The 20673-nt window shown below is 44.2% G+C and overlaps 1 protein-coding gene across 2 annotated transcripts in view; it reads right to left on the bottom strand.

Annotated features, from left to right (window-relative positions):
* Positions 1-20673, bottom strand: part of LOC147690222 (tumor necrosis factor alpha-induced protein 2-like) — a 203303-nt gene that overhangs the window by 73665 nt on the left and 108965 nt on the right. The window contains exons 2-5 of one of the 2 annotated variants that reach the window (XM_086937849.1): positions 19570-19695; positions 15946-16600; positions 9889-10003; positions 8440-8562 (exon numbers count right to left, since the gene is read on the bottom strand). In XM_086937849.1, coding sequence (XP_086793975.1) covers positions 8440-8562; positions 9889-10003; positions 15946-16600; positions 19570-19695 — 1019 coding nt within the window. Of the gene's footprint in view, positions 1-8439; positions 8563-9888; positions 10004-15945; positions 16601-19569; positions 19699-20673 lie in introns of both variants that reach the window. The other variant, XM_086937848.1, reaches the window with a different exon arrangement.

Here is a 20673-nt window from a genome sequence, read left to right as displayed (position 1 = left end):
TGGTGCTGAGTTATGCTGTGGTGGTGCTGAGTGATGATGTGGTGGTGCTGAGTGGTGCTGTGGTGGTGCTGAGTGATAATGTGGTGGTGCTGAGTGATGCTGTGGTGGTGCTGAGTGATGCTGTGGTGGCGCTGAGTGGCTTTGTGGTGGTGCTGAGTGGCTCTGTGGTAGTGCTGAGTGGTGCTCTGGTGGTGCTGAGTGATGCTGTGGTGGTGCTGAGGGAGGCTTTGGTGGTGCTGAGTGGTGCTGTGGTGGTGCTGAGTGATAATGTGGTGGCGCTGAGTGATGCTGTGGTGGCGCTGAGTGATGCTGTGGTGGCGCTGAAAGGTGCTGTGGTGGTGCTGAGTGGTGCTGTGGTGGTGCTGAGTGATGCTGTGGTGGTGCTGAGTGATGCTGTGGTGGTGCTGAGTGATGCTGTGGTGGTGCTGAGTGATAATGTGGTGGTGCTGAGTGATGCTGTGGTGGTGCTGAGTGGTGCTGTGGTGATGCTGAGTGATAATGTGGTGTTGCTGAGTGATAATGTGGTGGTGCTGAGTGATGCTGGGGTAGCGCTGAGTGATGATGTGGTGATGCAGAGGGCAGAAAGGCACAAAAAGCAGTCTAACAAAGGGCAGAAGGGCAGAAAAACAAGGGAAAAATGAGTCTAACAGAGAGCAGAAGGGCACAAAAACCAGTCTAAAGAGGACAGAAGGGCAGATAAGCAAGGGAAAAACGAGTCTAACAGAGGGCAGAAGGGCACAAAAAACGAGTCTAACAGGGGGCAGAAAGGCACAAAAACGAGTCTAACAGAGGGCAGAAGGGCACAAAAAACCAGTCTAACAGAGGGCAGAAGGGCAGAAAAACAAGGGAATAACAGAGAGCAGAAGGGCACAAAAAACCAGTCTAACAGAGGGCAGAAGGGCAGAAAAACAAGGGAAAAATGAGTCTAACAAAGGGCAGAAGGGCACAAAAAACGAGTCTAACAGGGGGCAAAGGGCAAAAAAATAAAGGGAAAAACGGGTCTAACAGAGGGCAGAAGGGGAGAAAGACAAGGGAAAAACGAGTCTAAAAGAGGGCAGAAGGGCACAAAAAAGGAGTCTAACAGGGGGCAGAATGAATCCCGCCCTGCGTGTTTGTCCACGAACATACCACCGTTTTGTGCAATACTTCTACTCAACTGGAGTACTTTCTACTGTCTAATCAGTAAGTGCTCCCTTGTTGGCTAAATGTATAGGGGCAGATTTACAAAAACTGGCGCATCTCCAGGGATGCGCCAGTTATTGTGCGCCGCAGCTCCGCCACCCATGAAGCGCCGCATTACAATGCGGCGTACCATGTGGCAAAAACGGCACAGATGCGTCCCGCATCTGTGCCGTAAAAGCAGCGCATTGCTGGAGCTGCGTCGCAAGCGTGACGCAGCTCCAGCAATGCTCTGGGGGGCCCTATCTCCCCAACGCTGCGTCAAGCCTTGCGCCTGCTTCAAGCAGGCACAGGGTTTTGACGCAGCATTGGCCTAAAAGTGACTGAGTGAAATCTTGTCGATTTCACTCAGCCACTTTTAGGAGGCTTTTCTGCGCAGGAACGCACTCCCCTGCACCGGAATGCCTCCTGATGGCGCAGGGCTTTACAACGTGACACATCTCTCAGATGCGTCACATTGTTAATACCCAGCACCATGGCACATCTTTTGTCCTGCCGCTGCGTCACAAATGTGAAGCAACTGTGGCGCAAAAGAGGCGCAAGCGGCTTGTAAATCTGCCCCATATTGCTTTTACTACACTGTAGCTGCGTAAAGGGCCAGAAGATGTGTCTCCAGTGACCACGTGTGCCTGTGACTGTGTTACAGTCACACATGGTCACTGGAGACACATCTTCTGGCCCTGTACGCATCTGCAGTGTAGTAAAAGCACTATACATTTACTCAATGAGGGAGCATTTACTGGATTAGCCAGTAGAAAGTACTCCAGGGCAAATTGCAAAAAAATCTGCGATTTTGCGGGAATTTTTTTTTGCGATTTCGTGGGGAAATCCGCAAATTTGCGGAATGCGAATTCGCAAATTTCGCCCATGTTTACTCCTTACCACAGCTAACATGGTGTTGCAAAGGGCCAATGTGTATTTATCAAAAGTCACTTACCCCTAGATTCCCAGGACTACCAACTGGGGAGGATGCACAAGGGAGCCGCCCACCACCTGGGAAAGTCTGCATTGCATCCCTAAGGAATAGCTAGGTAGTTCTGGGTATTCGTAAATCATATTTCATAGGGTACGTTGCCTGCTGCATCCCCTTAGACACTGGTTGGCGGTGGCCACACCCATTTGAAGCACCCTCTTTGATGTGAAGTAGGCGTGGTGAAGAAATTTCAACTGGATTAAGTGAAATCCTACCCGAATGGCCACTTCCTCAAGGTATCAACATCAGGCACCCCACTCATCATCCTCTATTTTGCCCAGGTCTCCCTCCTATATTTCTCTTAGTGTCTGCAGGGAGGACTGGCCGTGTACCAGGAGTGTAGAATATATTTGGGAAATAGCATGTCTGTGTAAGGTAGTCCTAGTACACTGTATTACTGTGGGTTATCTTCTTCAAGGTCCAGAGTGTTGCCCAAGAGGATGTGAAGTATAGTCTTTACCAGTATATATCATAGGCACTAACCCCCCGATAGGTCATATTGCCTCTGCAGTTCTTCAAATGCCAACCATCCCTTTTTGTTTCTCAGGTCCCTGAGTTTAGAGATTCCCAGCACGTCCCATTGTTGATGCCCCAGTACCAAGCGTAGTTTAGTGAAGTCCCACAGTGGTGTCTGCAAAGTCAGGTGGTCGGCCAAGTCCATCTTAGGCAATGCCCGCTCCCATATCCAGACCACCACAGCAGTAGGTTCCAGGGGGTGAGGAACTCTATCCGGTATATACAGTCTCCTCGCATAGCCCTGGGGCTCCATTGACCTTTGATCTGATAGAAGAGAGGGTTCCCTCTGGTCCGCAAAGGGCCACAAGTTTATTACTAATGATTTGGCTTCCCAGTAGTATCATCTTAAGTCTGGAAGTGCCAAACCCCTGTCCACTGGCCATCTGCTCAGGGTGCAGAGTGATTTGCGGGGGTTGCCACCATTCCGCAGCAGGTTCCTCATCTTAGCCTCTACTGCCTGAAAAAAGGTATCAGGGACTTCGAAGGTGAATTTTGTAGAATATACCAAAATTTAGGAAGGTAAATGATTTTATATAGTGCGCCTGTGCCCAATAGGGAAAGAGGAAGGCTGCACCAGTGTGCCATGTCACACTGGCATCTAGTCAACACCCAGTCTAGATTACATTCGTGGAATCATTTCGAGTGGCAGAATCATTGGCAGTTTCCCCAATCTTTAACTGTATGCCAGGCATCAACAAATACACTGGAAATAATCTCTAGGTATATATTTCATGTTTTTATGCACTCACTTAAGCACTGCTTGATTTCCACTTTTGTAATTAAGTCATACTGAAAATTGCATACATATTGGATAATATATACTAGCAACAGAAACCCTCTCAATCTGAGTGTTGTTCTTCGTGGGCAATTCAAGTGAGAACAGACTACTGGGTTGTCAAAATGATACATTGAGTGGTGGCCTCCTAAAACATTTTGAAGGGATTCCTACATGATAAAAGAGACTCACAATGCACTTTTTATATAGCTAGTAGATCTGTAGGGCATAAAGCATGACTGAGCCTGGACCTCAATGCGGTCGATGATCTGCAAGAGGCAATTTGCCAGGACCTTTTGGCAAGTATCTTAACTTATAGGTTTAATAGGAATATCGCTCAATAGGACTCACACTACTCCGGTGCCTTACACGGCGCATGTATCATAACTACATGAGCCAGCCTGAAGTCCCCAGGGAGTTCACCCTGAGTCCTCAATTTGTAAAACAAGGTCTGCATCGGTGGCACAACCCTACAATTAACACATCTTGAAGAATTCCAGAGGGAAGCCATTTGGTCCCGGCATCTTCCTGCTTTTGAGTTGGAAAATGGCCACGACAATTTCCTGTCCATAATATCAGTCTCAAGCGACCATCTATCTGTTCTCTCTAAGCATGAAAGTAGGATATCAGCCAACATTTCTGACATATCACTCTCGGCTGCCTCTGAGAGACAGGGGCTCTAAAGATCATGGAGAAGTTGGGCAAAAGCCTGTGCTATGCCCTCCGCGGTGTCAATCAGTGTGCCCTGGGGAGTACAGATCACAGAGATCCATCGCTGGCCCTCCTCCTTTTGAGCCACCCATGCCATCAGTTTCACTATCTTGTCCCCCTGTTTATAGATCTTACTTCGCTTAACCCTATAAAGTGGTCGGGTCTACTGTAGCAATGTTTGCCAATATCGCTCCCTGAGTTGGGACAAGCAGGCAACTAAGTCAGAGTTTGGAGCTTCTATGCAAGTTGCTTCCCCTAACTGTATTTCCTCTTCTAGGTCGAGTAATCTGGCCACCTGTCTCGTCTCTTTCCTGTAATATGGGAAATGATATGACCTCTCAGCACTGTCATAGAGGCCTCTCAGAAAGTCAGCTCTGAGGCCACCAACCTGTTTGTCGGAAAGTAGTTGGAAGTTTTCTTCTGAATAAGTTTCCCCGGTGACCCAATATGTTAACTCCCAGGGATCGAGGCACCAGCCTGATTAGGCGTGTGCTCCTTGGCACCAGAGTTCAGTGAGTAAAGGTAGTGGTCTGAAATGCTTCTCGGTAAGTAACCCATGGTACAATGTCTGTGACATTGGGGAGTGGGTACTAGGAAACAGTCTAATCGTGCCAATGAACGAGCCACGTTGGAAGAGTAGGAGTATTGCTTAGCCTCAGGGTGTGTGGCCAGCCATAGGTGTGTCAGTCCTAAGGCTTCTGTTAATGTATGAAGATGTGCATTATCTCTCGGTGACCATCCCCACTGAAGACCTCTATCTACATCACACTGTAGGGTCAAGTTAAGGTCCCCTCCATTTATCAGCAACACATCAGGGATCCCGGTCAGCTACTCCCTGCTCTTTCGCAGGCCTTTCCCTTAAGTCCCGGAGGGAGGGACCAGGATGCCACTATCAACCTTTCCTTGTTCCACCTGCCCTCTATGGTTGCCCAGCATCCTAAGAGGGTTCACCCACATTTTCATCACCGGGAAGAGCAAGGACCTACGAACAAGTATCCCATCCTCCTAGATATGGTGGAGTAACCTGCATAAACCATGGTCTTGTAGCGGCCCCAACACAGAAGCCTACAGTTGTTGCCTGCCAGGTGTGTTTCCTGGAGTACTATGAAGTCCAGGGAGTGCTGGGCAAGATATATGAGCAGCGCCCAGGTTTCAATTTATTACAGAGCCATTTAAATTCAATGATATAATCTTAAGGGAGATCCCCTCCCTCAGTTTTTGAGATGTACCCAGTAGCATAATTGATGGTTGTCTCTGGGCCCTCTGATGGGTCTCTGCTGTTTCCCTGTCCTATGATTAGTTCACTCTGCTGCAGCCCCCCCAACAGCCCCAACTCTGCCCACCCTCCCTATGACCTTGTGCTGCACGTTCAGAACTACCCACCACCCTAATGAGGTGCCTGTTGCTCTTCCCAACATACATCATACATTACCAGCTTAATAAACTGGTCACAGTGTAGTCTCATACGGGCTAGGCCATGCAGGTATACCACAGATTGCCCGCTGACATACCAGACTAGGCTGTTCTGCATCCTCAGCACCTGGGCTGACCTCTCTGGTTCTATCCTCACCTCCCAGGTCGTCGTGTAACCTCATCCATTGTCATAGGGATGACAACTGGGGGGATCAAATTCTTTTGTGTCCTCCCTGGTGTCAAGTGGCTGCGTTAGGTCAGAGAAAAAACGCCATCATTTAAAATGCACACACTTCTTAAGTTGACTTCTTCTCTTACACAATGACTTTTGACATACATTTGCTTGTGTGACTGTGTAGGATTAGTTTCTTTGAAACCATATTGTTTATATTTCAACCTCGTTGTCACACTATCACGGCACCTTGAAAATGTAGTACAAGGCCTAAATGTACATTGTGCAAATATTGTTGTTTGTTGGTCGCTCGTAAGGTGACACAGCTATCAGAAGAGGACAATCAATGTCATCTTGGCTGAGGCTTGGACACGGAAGCATGGGTTTTGTTTATTTTAAATACACAAACATTTCCGGGTGTCGAGGGAGGAGCACTCTGCATTCACTGCAAGGTCGCTGCTTGTTGGAAATCTCAGCCCAGCTGATTCCTGCTTTCCCTCTGTGAGAAGGGATGTCCAACTTGTGACCAAGACTGGGACCTGCATACACTTACCCTCAGGTAATGGGAAGTTAGATCATCCAGTAAGGGATATGGCAAATCAGCTGCCCTAGGCAACTAGGTTAGGGAATGCATAGTAGGAGTGCACTATTCACAGTACTTATATGCCAGCATATATACACTGCTATAGAATGATGGTGGAGTTGTTTATCCTTTTCACTGTTCTCATTGCAGCACATGTATTTTATACAAGAACAAGTATGATTCAATAAATATTAAAACGCCTCGCTATGCATTTCTTGTGTATCTCTCTGGGTATGCACGAGTGACTGAGAGAAAGGGTTCTGTCCGCCGCTGATCCGCGGGTTGTTGGGCGCTATTTGGTGGCGTTGTCTGCAAGACACCGTCAGCCAAATTAGGATGTGTGTTGGAACATGCTTTTCCACTGCCGCTTTTCTGCTGTGGAAAAGCATGTGGAACTTCGCTTATGGGGGCTCCTTGCGGGCCCCAAGGGTAAAGGGGGGTGGGGGTGCACATGGGGGGTACCTATGGTACCCCCTGCATTTACATGCGCAAAGCGGCAGGCACCGCGCGGTGCCTGCCGCTTTGTGCATGTAAATGCAAATCATGCATTTTTAACTTTGTGGCGGGTGCTGCTTCAAGCAGCACCCGCCGCAAGGTTAAATATACGGGATGTGACCGCCAGGGTGGCGGTCACATTCTAATTGCAACAGAGGGACCGCCGCTGCCCCTACGGACGGTCCCTCCACCTCGGGGGTGGCGGACGGACGCAGGTCCGTCCGCCATCCTAATGTTGGGGGCTCAGAGAAATATGGCCAAAACCCAAAGTGTGGAAAGGATTGCAAACATCAAATAATAATATATTTGCAGATAAGACCTTTGTCATCCTTGGGAAGTGCATGTTGTACTTCTCTTCAGCTCAAGCCGATGCACAATTGCTATTTTGCTAAAGCACTAATAAAAACTTACAATAAAGCATTACAGATTCATGTTATAGTAAAAAAAATGAGGCTATGTCTTGTTGATGCCCAGTTAAATTGTAAGTCCTGCACAGGCCATAAGCCATTGAATAAAGGTTCCCCTTTGCGATAATTGAAAAGACTCTGACAGTCCCCCTCACAAGTGCACTCACATGTGATCATGTGTAACAGGCCCAGAGCCTCTTACCCCAGCTGCACAGCAGCTGAATTGTTTCTAAAAGGTCACCAATGGTGGTTAAAAGTCAAATCTATCTTACTAGAGCTTACAGTTATTGAGATCAGCTCATACCAGAGAACCAAAAAACATGTGGTCCATGAGCAAAACAATGTATGAAGGCTAAATGTATGTATAGGCATTTATATAGCGCACTACTTACCCGTAGGGTCCCAAGGCGCTTCGACCGCTGCGAAACCCTTCCTGGCTTCCCTGAGAGATGGTCCCTTAATGGGTATCTCCAGGGTGAGACCAGGCATCCCCGGCGGTCTGGTGGGGCCGTTAGTGAAGATGAGGCAAGCTAATGCCCAGAGTTGCCGAGTGTGATCGCTGATCAGAGTGGGCACCGAGGCGAGAGAATTATCGAGTCCGCTGACCCTGGTCCAGAAACCTGCCGCGCCGGGAATCGAACCCTGGTCCCGGGCCGTCCTCTGCTCTCGGGGGTCATTCCGAGGTAGGTGTGGTCCCAATGTTATCGGAAGATTATCAAGAAATGCTCCCCTGCATTTAAACTAATATTTGTATATTATTTTACAATACAATTAGTGGCCTCATGAGGTGTCCTGCTTCCCACCTGACCAATGCATGGGTGCCCTTTGTGAATTAAAATACAGTCAGAAAACTTTCCCTTAGCCCTGAAATTACCTCACTCAGGAAAACAAAGAGTCTGGCAGGTGTAAAAATAGCAAATAATGCATGGTAGTAGGTCTTCATCTACCTTCATATCATTATGAGCTCTGTTTCAAGTGCTGGACTTTCATATTATAATCTATTCACTATTGGTTTGTTTTCATTTGTTTAATTAGACTACCAGTTGGCAGTGAACAGTGAGTGGAAAACGTGACCATGATGCCTTGGAGTTATGTAATCATGCTATATGGCAATGAGGACTAGACTTCACTCCATTCATTGATCTACTATGTCAAAAGTCAGAAATACCAATTCTGTGTTTTTTAAAATATATCTTGTTATCTTTCTAATCTTACCTGGATGGTATCAATGGGCAGTTCACTATGAGATACTTCATTCAAGATGGCCGGCTCTTTCTCTTCATTCCAGAACTGTACTTCCATGTCTAAGCTAGTGTTCATCCTGGCTTCCACTATTTCCTTTTTAAAATTAAAGCAATGAAAATACTCAGGTTAACAAGAAACAGATTAGCATGAGGAACATTTATTCTACAGATTTCTCCCTGCATCTGTATGTCGTATTTTAAAGTCCAATTAATACAAAGTGTTATCCAATAAAATTTTGTAATTGAACAGTCCCCAATGGGTAAAATCGTCCTGGGACCCTATTTGGGGCCCCTTCTTTGCCTTTCCGCTGACCTTTTTATGGCGGGTTTCCTGCCATTAACAGGTCGGTGGAAATGCAGGTCGTGATCAGCACGGCACTGGCATCGGCAGCACTACCATAGGGCGCTGCTGTCCCCACCACAGCGGCGGGATCCAAGATCCTGGCTGTTGCGGCGGTCTTGCAACGGTCCGGCAGCCCTCCTTGTAATCAGGAGGTCGGTCCACCAAGGAGGCATCAGACAGACCACAACCTTCGGTACAGTGATCTCAAGACCAATGTACTCAAATCAGCCCCTCCATCTTGTACATTGGCATGTACCTCCTTTAAGTCCAATATTTATTTTGCTGGCAGTCTTTTAATCTGTTTGTAGCCTGATGTTCCCCTTGCCCATTGATAAAATTATGTTCCCCCTTTCATGCCCTTTAAAATAGGTGATAAAACATGGCCTGCTTCAATTGTGCCAGAACAGTACTACACACGTATGTCAGTCTTTCACTTACTTGTACAATATGCCTTAGTACGTTTTGCGAAGGAGGACTGCTCAGAAACATTTATGACTGACATCGATTGCCGTAAAGAGTCCTGGTTAAATAGTTCAAAGACATTGAAAATCTTCTAAAATCCTAGGATAAACCCTAAGTAAGGAGATATGCAACATTTATTCAAAGGTTTTGCGCATTGACCCCACTGGGTCTTGTGTAATCATGGCTGAAACAACTGTTAGGGATCCTCCATATTGTATCACGTCCCCATACATCCTTCAGCACTCAAAGTTGTTTTCTTTGACTTTCCTAAAACCGTTTTGCAGAGAAAGATTTTCACAATCATGATGATTGCGCCATTTTAGGCAAACAATGTTCTATTGATTTTGTCAATAGTTATTGAAAGGATGGTGCAGTTAATTGTACAACGTCAGTACAGTTCTTGTGGACTTTTTCCTGATTTGACAAGCTTAAATGTATTTCTACCATCTTTGTGAGCATTGGTTGCAAGCAACAAAATTATTGTCAGAAAAAAGCTAGGCCAGATGAAGGGAGAAGACCCTTGCAATACCACTGATGAAAGGAAGATGACCTAAGGGGTATACCACCATCTAGACATGCAAATATCACGACAACAAAAGGCATGTGTGCACTTACCTCTACATTTGAAATATATCGCTGTTCAAGTTCAGAAACTTTTTCATATGGTAGGAGAGGTCCCAACTTCTCCCAGCTCACACTGTGAACTAAATCAGGATGGTTTTCTATTTCACTAAAAGCAAAAGAAATTACTTTACAGAGATAGAATGGACATTGTGGCATTTCAATTGAGAAATAATCCGTGTATGTGCCTGAAAACTGAATAGAACATTGCTGTATCAAAAATCCCCTCTATGATGATACACTAGTTCGGAACGTGCCCAAAACCGAATGCGCAAGACATTAGAAAAAGCCTCAAGAAGATAAAGGTTCCGTCAGGTTCATCACTGTTCCCTATAAAAAATCTAATGTCAATCTGTGTCAGTCTTCTTTCCAAAAATGAAGACATGTTATTTTGTGTGCCCAGCTACCATGATCAAAGCAAACACGAACCAGTGCCGAAAGGCAATCAACCTGGAAAGATACTAAAATCACTACTTTTGAGGACAGCCTTCCCAGTAACATGAGTCTTTGCTTAGGTAAAAATATTGTAATATGCTGGCGATCGAACCTCTTTCCTTCAAGCTGTACTGATCACCCCACGTTCTAGCTGTTGTTCTTAGACTTAACTTGTTAATTATCTTAAATATGAGTTATTTATGCCAATACACAATTCCATTGTAAAACCAACTCTATTCCTGATTCTGGCTCAACCTCCTTTACCTATTGAAAAAAAGCCTTAGTTGGTTGATCCTCGCATCTTAACTCTTGGATCCTATTATTGAGATCCGTAATGCACTGTCTAGTCTTTGAACCAGTTGTGTGGATTAATAGTGCCACTATTCATTACAATAATTACCCCATGATTCACAAGTTACCACCATCCAAGTCCCGCATAATTCTGGATCAACCATGTCTTGCTTTCGAAGGATAAGAATGACACTGCAATCATGTTTATATAGCTGAAATCTTTCTGTTCATACAATGGAGAAGCAACTTCTCTCTGTACACCTGCACTAATTTGCATATCTTATGGTTAAATATCTATTATTAGAATATGACCTAATCTTAATTCCTTATTTTGCTAATTTTCTGTACATCTTTGTGAACGAGCGATGCCCTGCTCTTTGTAAGGTACATTTATTTTTGGAATTGTATGTGTTCAATTCCTCTACTCATTTTTCGATGCTCGAAAGTTATTTCACAATTTTGTTTTATTTCTATCATGTAAACCTTTTTTACCAGCATATATAATTCAATGCTACACTTCGATTATTTTTAATTCTTTGTGCGCCATTTGAAATTGTTTCACTAATTGTGTCTTCTAATGCGGCTATTCCAATGCGGGTACAGAAATCTGAAACTTTGACAAGTGGAGTTTTCACTACGCCTACCAATATATTGATACATTAAATAATACTGCTTATCAGTTCTGATAGATGCTGTTAGAAATTGAGGTTGGCAGAGGCTTGCACCCTGTCCAAGAAGGGATCCTTATTCTAGTAAGGGTAAAGGAGTCAGATATCTAAGATAACCCCTGCTCACCAGTGGTGGCCGGATAGGGAACAGTAGTTGTGGGCAGGGTGGGGAGGGCGATTTATTTTATATATGACTTACCTGCAGGTCACCGTCTCTCTTCCGTCCTCTTCTGCACATTTACCAAAGAACAATCGCTGTGAACTTAGCCATTTTAAATACCAGAACACACTTCTTTACAGTGGCCAACCTTAAATGCCAAAGCAAGATGCCAGGCAACATGGCCACCTTTAATGCCGGAGAAGAGTCCTCAGGAGCCAATCCACCTTAAGCTGTGGAAGCGAGCGCCTCCTATGAAGTGAGCTGGGAAAGCTGAGTTTACAAATGGTCTGGTTAAACTGAGCTCTTTAAACTTCAAAGGAGAGAATCATTTGTGTGTATCCGGGAGTGAGAGGGAAAAAATGGTGTGGATCCAGGACATCAAGGAGGGGACTAAGATGGAATATCTCAAGGGCACCATCACCGTGCGGATGATGAATGAAATGACAATAAATGGACTGGAAGAAGTGTTGGGTGTACAAATAGCGAGCTGCATTTTTTTCAGTAAAAAGCAGCACTCATAGGGAAATATTCATGAGGAACTACAGTGCATTAACCGTGCTGTGTGCATCCCTGTCGTTGGTGCCTATCAGAGCAATCGGTGGAAATTGCTCAAAAGGAGACTCAATAGCTGATTACCTATAGAATAGTATAATTTAACACAAGAATTGGCAATGTCAAGGGTGTCAGCAGAGCTTTTGGAGCATATGCCTATTTTTTATTATTAAATTATTAGCAAATGAAACACGGGCACTCCCATCAGGGTGCCTGTGGTCGGGTATTGCACCCATGCAGCCTCACTCTGAGGAAGCAGCCCTCGGAGGACTGCAGCCTGCTAGCCCTGCAAAAGTTTCTGAAGTCGCTTCCCGGAGAGCAACACCATCCGCGGGAAGCAGCCCAGAACTACCAGAAGGAGGCAATACGTCTCCTTGGGCTGCCATGCCCACCGTAAACTCCTGGCCCCTTACCTGGGGTTAATGGTTGTCTTCAACTGCAAGCTGGAGGAAGGCTCAGGATCGCTACAACATTGACAGGGATTGGTGATACAACAGAAGTGAGAGAAAAAGTGGGAGGGGAGGTGATTTTTCTAGTGCTCGAGCATGCCCGCCCCTCTCTCGCACAGCCAAACCCATGTACAAACCGCCCGCCAGATAAGGAGTTTTCTCCTGGTCTGACGGGCGGTTCTTTGGCGTTCCCAGGGTGGTGCCTATGAAATAGGCACTGCAATCGGAACGTCAAAGGCAGTAGTGTTAGGGCATTGACTGCTGCAGTCCATGCCGTACAGGTACTGGGTGCCTGCACACAGTGGTCACATGTTGCGCCCACTTCTATGCATCCACATGGCGTGAGGCACCTGGGAGCCCTGTAGGGCTCCCTTTTCTTCCTCACCGTCACACTATTCGTGCCAGCCACACCGCTATGAAAAGTGTGGCGGTGATGAAACTCATAATATGCTTGGTGGGGCGGCAGCGACCCCACTAAGCATATTGTGGCCTGAGGACCGCCTCACAACCATCAGGGAATAGCGGTTGTGAAGGTTGTGGTGGTCCCAGGGCGGGCCAACTGCCCTTGTTGTAATAGGGCGGTTGAGAGACTGCCACCATGAGTCTGGGACTCATAAGAAGGGTCTTAGACTTTCATTGACTTTTGAACTGAGCAGATTTTATGCTAGTCCTCTAGCTGAGCTATACATTTGTTCAGGCTATTTACTTTCTTTGGAGGCTGACCTATGTTGATGATCTCGCATTTCCATTATTTAAGGCACTATTAATGCAGATTTTAATTGACTAACTACGTTTTGCCTTCTGTAATGATTCTTAAATTAGAATTTTGTCCTATGGAGGTTTCATTTATTTGCACAAGGGCCACTGTCTTATGACACTCACACAGCTCCAGTTTTTAATCTCTACCCTTTTGATTTCTTAATTTAAAGCATTGACAATTCATGACCTGCAATTGGTTTCAGCACACAACGGCACTTCCTGGAGGTTTGTTATGACCTGAGGTCTGGACATACCATATACTTGGGTATCTCTCCAGATCTTTTGTAAATAATATATAATAAAAATATGATAATACCTAGATGGGGCGATGTGTCAGCCCCCTTCAGTAATGGTTTCATTTGAGGTGGTAGCCACATTTTGGGTCTAAGCAAAGGGCAGCAATTCAGTATTTGGAGTATCAGGCATTGTGAGGGACAACATTTTTCCTCGTTACATTAGTTTCTACACTGCAAATAGGTGGGCACTAGGGGCACAATACTTTTTTGGGACATAGCTCCTTATTCACACGGGTGGTTTGTCATGAATTGAGACAGCAGTGAGTAGGGACTTTTCAAAATGCAAAGGTGTCATCAGCATACATGGCATGGTGGATTTTAAGAATGATGAAGAGGTTTGCTGTAGTAGGTGAGGCATGTGGTGGAGGTGGCAGACACTGCTGTGCATGCTGTTACGCATGCGAGTCCTTGCATCAAAAGCGAATTGCTTCCAAACTGGGTGACACTTCCCCCACACAAGTTGGACTGATCGCGCTCTATGCGCTGCTTATTTAACTCCAGGTATGTAAAAGATTAAATGAGGCTCCAACAAGAGGGCTTAGTCTGTGAATAAAATTGTTATTGATGGCAGCAGATGATCTGATAACATTCCACTTCCGGGTTGTGATGTCATGGCAGCCATGTATTTCCTGGATAAGGTTACCCCATGAATAAATGTTGATTTAAAATCCATTTGGAAGGATTGAAATCTCTCCCACAGCCTTTTTCTCATTGTGTTCATTTTATTGAAAAAGACTAGCATTGCCTCAATTTTTTGAATTCTTCCTCTTTGAAGTGGTGTATTTCCCCTATCTTGGTGCATATACTTGGCAGAAAGAATCTGTGAACGTGTAGCTAACACCACTCTACTATACAAATTGATAAATGACACTCTGCCCCATCTTTCTCATGCAGTCTACACAACAGAACCCCATCATTGCGAGGTACCAGCTCAAGACCCATGACCCACACATGGTTTGCCCTTATCACCCCTTTCCCTCTCTGCACAAATACCCTCTAGGTATGCTACCCTTCACTGGTGTTTCCACCAAATTTGACCTGTCCTGCCCAAGTCTGATCCCCTTCAAGGAGACGCTCGGACTGCTTCCATCTCTGCCATTTTTGTGTGGTGCTCCAACTTTGGGGAGGGGAGTTGGCGTCCGACCTCGAATCTGGAGAACTGGGTTTGAGTCTCGCCAATGACGCTCAACATCCTGTGATTCTGGGCAAATCACTTAATCTCCCAGTGCCTAACACAAATGAATGTGTCCTCGTGTAATACAACTGGTGCTACGTAAAGTGCTCTGACACCCAATTCGGGTCAAGTTCGCTCTAAATAAAACTCTGTAAAAAAAAAAAACTACATCTGCCCGCTCTGCCACTCCTGCTTCACCTTGGAGCCGATAATACAACTTCTAACATGTTAGTTATTGTGTTTTTCTCCAGTCATGATTGCCCTGCTCTGTCCACCATATAGCCCCCAGTGCAAATTCTAAAACTGCTCACCTCCGTTCGTCTGTCAGGTACTGCCATTTGTCCCATCCATCACCCTTGCTCATTGATTTAGATGCTCAGGCTGTTCCCCTATGTGCCACCTTTGTCTGGTGCGCACTCCTGGCTTGACATGGTCCACACATCTACCTTGTTCCTCGGTGCACATTCTTTAATTGTAGCTGCGTGGGTTGTGTTTGCTGTGTGCTTGCACCTAGTTTACCCAGTCCTACCACTGCTGTTATCATCATGCACTACACAAAGCACACACTAATGGACTTGGCAGCTCAACGGGGGCATGAAGCACCAAGTATTGTAAATGCAACTACTATACAGTGCAAGAAGAAGATGATGCAGTTGTTGTAATGAAGGTATTTCCCATTGGTTGTGTAATTACATGTTCAACCTCTATATTACCTACAGTGTGCATCACTATTCCTGCATGTGGTGCCATTCTTCAGTTGAGTTAACTTTACATGCCCTGTGACATAGTTTAGCCTGTGAAGAATCGAGCTAACGTATGGCTATTAAAAAACGTTCACGTAAAATAGGGCAGATCTACTGGCTTTGCCAATGTTTGCGTATATTTTGGGACAATTTTAGTAAACCATAACACCCATGATTATGCGGAAAACATCACAGCCGCAGAATTGCATCACTCCAGTGGCCCTGTGTATTTCGCATCAGCTCTTTGTTAGAGGTTGATCATTCTTTTAGTTAACTTGTATTTCATTGGCACAACAATAATCAGCCCTTTGTAGACATTGACCTGTGGTTACTCTGAGATGATGGTGCTGAGTCAGTGAGTGAAAAAGGCTGTTTGCAAGGCCCCCTCTCATCCATTACCATGTTCAAAAGTTACATTTTTTAAGATTATACACAGCAAGATGAAATACACTCTACAACTATAAATAAAAAATAGTGTTTGACCATACATTTTTCATCACTTGAAATAATTTGTAAAATCTTACTTTGGGTAGATGCTTTGTAACCACACAAGGAGAAGAAGCGCATCTGATTCTCCTAATTCCAAGTCCGTTGCCGCGTTAAGTTGCGCAGAGAAATAATCATGGTAATTCTTTGCGTAGACATCACACACCTCAAATATATCCGGGTAAAGTGGTTTCAGATGGTTCACAACTAAGATCAAGTCTGCAGTCATAGTCTTGCCCATATGTTCTAACTGTTTAGCAAATGTTGAGCTGTTTTGGCCACTTGGAGTCTCTGCTTGTCCCTTCATCCTTCTATCAACTGACTGCTTGACAACTCTTACCCATTTTTGCTTCCATTTTCTTGGTCTTGGTTTAAGTTCTGCCTTGGTTGTGTAGTATTTATCATCCTCGTAGACTTGTTCTGCTACGGCTTTCACAGCCTCTGTGATCTCTGAAATAATTCTGGATTCGTTTCCATTCTGACTGAACAAGGTCTCTAATGATCTTCCTATAATTCCAGAGACTTCTCTCCCAAGCTCGTTGAAGAGTAATGACACTTTCTCCTGCTTTTTAGTCACCTCCTCAATATTTCCGTTGTTGCTCTTGCTTCCAAATGCTTCGCGCTCCAACGCAATTAGGATTTTACTCGCATTGTAAAATTCACGGGAATAGATGAAATCCTGAACACTCTCAGCTGTAAATTTGAAATGATAAAATTGTAACTTTTTCATTTTTTATTCTTTATTTACTTAGTATTCTCAACAATTACATAAAACTGAAACTTGTCAGTTACTCAATTCAAATAAAAGGTGTTACTCTACATTCTGAGAAAATGACTTCCAGTTTGTAGATAAAATTCGAGATAACAGGTCCTTTTTTGTTGCTGTCATCAGGTCAGCGCCTGTTTTTCAACAGTGTAGAGCTCATGCTTCACCCACCATTTGGTTCGCCCCGCCTCATCGTCATCCATGATGGGAAGGCGACCTATAAAATTGCCTCAGCTATCTTTCCCTTTTTTGTTCATCTGTGCTTAGCATAGTGTGCTGCCCGACTTGTATTTTGTTGTTTCCGTCATTGCATCCAGATATATGATACAACAAGTCACATCATACCTACAAGTCGGGACTATTGGCTGTGTCAATGGTTGTTAGTTGCATAAGTTAAATAAGCAGCAACTATGGCTTGTATATACTATTGAACAAGCATTGGCATAGCCAAGAGGGCTCGCCTTTGGGGCCTTATAAGTGTTTAACCATGCAACAGTTAATGTTGTTGCAAGGTTAAACACTATATTGTGCTACATAACTAAATACTTACAAGTGCCCAAAAGCGAGACCTATTGGCTATGCCAATGCTTGTTTCTTCATCTGGTGGATTCCGTAAATTTTCATACTTGCTCTGAGGCCTTCCATGTGCCTCCTTGCTTTTTTTGTAAGTCACTTCACTCTACCACACTCAACTCTTAACCATTGAAATCTACACCACCCACAATGTGCTTATCCAATGCAACCCATTCCACTTTATGCCACTTCAGCCTATGACACTCTACTATGCACCACTCAACTCTATGCAACTCCACTCGGCGCTATTCCACGCGCTCGTACACAACTCCGCTGTATGCCACTCTACTCTACACTATTCCCTTGTATGCCACTCCACTCTATGCCACTCCACTCTACCCCCCTCCACTCTACAATATTTCACGCCACGCAACTCCACTCTATGCCACTCCACTCTTAGATATTCCACTGTATGCCACTAAACTGTATGCCACTCCACTCTATGCCACTTCACTCTAACCCACTCCACTCTATGCAATTCCACTCCACACAACTCCACTCTACCCCACTCCATGTTACGATATTCCACTATATTCCACTAGCAAAAGACACACAATTGATGGACGGAATGCAAAAAAATCAAAGCATTCACCCCCAGTCAAGAGATATGGGTTAAATCCATAAATATGTTGCTCTCTGTGCCACCCCATACTCTATTATACACCACTTCACTCTACACTACCCCACTATACGCTACTCTGCTGTATGCTATTACATTCGACCCTACTCCACTCCACTGTACCCTATTCCACTGTATGCCACTCCACTGTACAGCACTCCCCTCTACACCACTACATTCTGTGCTATTCTACTTTACGCCACTCCACTGTACCCTAGTACATTGCCACTACAGTCTATCCCACTACACTCTACAACACCCCACTCTATGGTACTCCACTCTACGTCACCTAACTCTATGCCATTCCATTGTATGCTATTCCACTCTTCACCACTCCATTCAATGTTCCAGTCTATACTTTTCCACTGTATGCAAATCCACTCTACCACACTTCACTGTACACATCTCCACTGTAAGCTATTCCACTCTACTCCACTCACTGTACCCCACTCGAGTAAACGCTATTTCACTGTACACAATGTACACAACTCCACTCAATGTCACGCCACACCAAGCTATTCTACTGTACGTCACTGCACTGTACCTCACTCCACTCTATTCTACTCCCCTCTATACCAACCCCTTCTATGTATCTAGAGATAGATAGATAGATAGATAGATAGATAGATAGATAGATAGATAGATAGATAGATAGATAGATAGATAGATAGATAGATAGATAGATAGATAGATAGATAGATAGATAGATAGATAGATAGATAGATAGATAGATAGATAGATAGATTCAGGTAATGCTGGCAGTACGTTAGGGAAAATCCTACCCTAAAAGGACATTTAGCGAGTATGAGTGGTTGCCCATGCTATTTGTTTTCTGTTGCATTTAATGCTATTTTTTGTAGCAAAATGCATTCTCACATACTTTTTGGATGCATGGGGGCATTTTAGCACTGAGAATTAGCACTAAATGCAGAAGTGCTCTTCTCACGTAATTTGCGTAATATCACGAGTTATGACCTGCCCTACTAACTGTGGGTGACTGCTGCTCAATTAATAATTATTATGCATGAATGGAGACTTTTGTAGAAGCTACTGTGAAATTAATCAAAAAGGCCTTCTTTCAGCATCCATTTTGGTGAAAGATAACGGCCATTGACTCAAATATAAAAACATTCAATAACATGCTTACTCTATTTTTTCTTTCTAGATTTTTATAAAATATGAAAAGTTGCGTTTTCCCTTTTACACCGTATTCATTGATCAAAATGTGTATTTATTTTCCTCCCAATTCAATGTTGTCCTTTAGAGTAGAATCCAATTTGCTCTGGCAAAAACCCTACATTTCGGGGTTGTGTATATTAAATCTGGAAAACACATATCATGTACATAGTGTGTTTGTGTATAAACCTCCTAGGTCGTCAAGAGGCTCGTACATAAACACTGGGACCTTCCTGTGGGTCATAGATGAACACTAAATACCTCAATTGCAATCCATATGTTATTATACATATACGAAATAATGAAAACCAGCATGAAAGGTGACTCCCCTCACACTACTATGGCTTGCTCACGGAATGTTCATAATCTGGATATTGTAATCTGAATATTGTATTGCAAGAGGTGTGGAATACAGTCCCTGCCTACTTTAACTCCTTGGAAATGATAGTGCACACGTTGGTAGGTTCAATGAATCTAAGGTGCTGATAAAAGTCGTTGCATTTTGAGGCTGAAAAATATCAGACTTACCTGAGACTAATCTCCTGGGCTCTTCAATAATAGGAATTTCTGGCAATGGATCTGAAGACGAACTTTCGACACAGAAGAGTTGCAGGATGCGTCTTTCCAGCCTTTTCTTCACATCTTCGTAAGGCCCTGCTTGTGAAAAACAAGGAGAAATGCCTGTCAGAAAAAGCACAAGAGGATGCTAATTCTACATAACAACGTTACTAGTTACACAAGGTAACGGTGATTCAAAAGATTTCATATGAAACGAAAATCTGATAACACACAACCAATGTATAAAACATGGTCATAAATAGTACTATGAAAATACCATGTCATGTTTATATCTTGTATGTGTGTGGTTTTTGTTTTATAGTTGTAAAAATACTCCATTTAAATATTCAGTCTGAAGGAAATGTTGCAGTTGTTATCCCTACTCTGAACAACCTTGAAATCCTTTGAAACCTGAGAGGCATGTCTTCTGTCCTCAGGCTTCTTGGCAGCTCTTCCAAAGCTGCAGGCTGGAGACTCGGGAGCTTTATTTATCCACTGGGGCTAATGTAAAAGTGGTGCCACCTGGAATACCTTAATTATAGGACCATATAGTATATGTGGGCACTTATCAATTGATTTCGTCTTAGAGGTGAATCTTTCCGTCCCCATAACGACATTTATAAGTCATGCATGCCACCTAAAACTCAGATTTCGAAGTGACCAGAATTCAGTGAAAGATTTGCTCATTGGCAAAGACAATTTTCAAGTTCCTCAGCTCTCCCCAACAGATATCAAGCTTTCATATTTGGTATTCTGGCAGCTCTTAGGGTCATATTATCAAGCCTGGGCGTTAACATTATTGACGCTTTATCGGCAAGAAACTGCCAATAAAGAGGCGATAATGGGCTTGATAATATGCTCTACGGAATTCCAATCGAAGCTCATGTTAAATGTGATAGACATCTAACATGGGCTTCGATTGGAATTCCATAGAGCATATTATCAATCCCATTATCGCCACTTTATCGGCAGTTTCCTGCCGATAAAGCGGCAATAATTTTAACACCCGGGCTTGATAATATGCCCCCTAGTACTTGTCTGAAGTAGGAATCTCCAGTTCAAGTGGTTTTTAGT

The sequence above is a fragment of the Lissotriton vulgaris genome, chromosome 9, assembly GCF_964263255.1.
Source record: "Lissotriton vulgaris chromosome 9, aLisVul1.2, whole genome shotgun sequence".
In the NCBI taxonomy this organism is placed as follows: domain Eukaryota; kingdom Metazoa; phylum Chordata; class Amphibia; order Caudata; family Salamandridae; genus Lissotriton; species Lissotriton vulgaris.
Note: the sequence above shows the minus strand (reverse complement) of the source record. Positions and strands in the feature narration are given on the sequence as shown.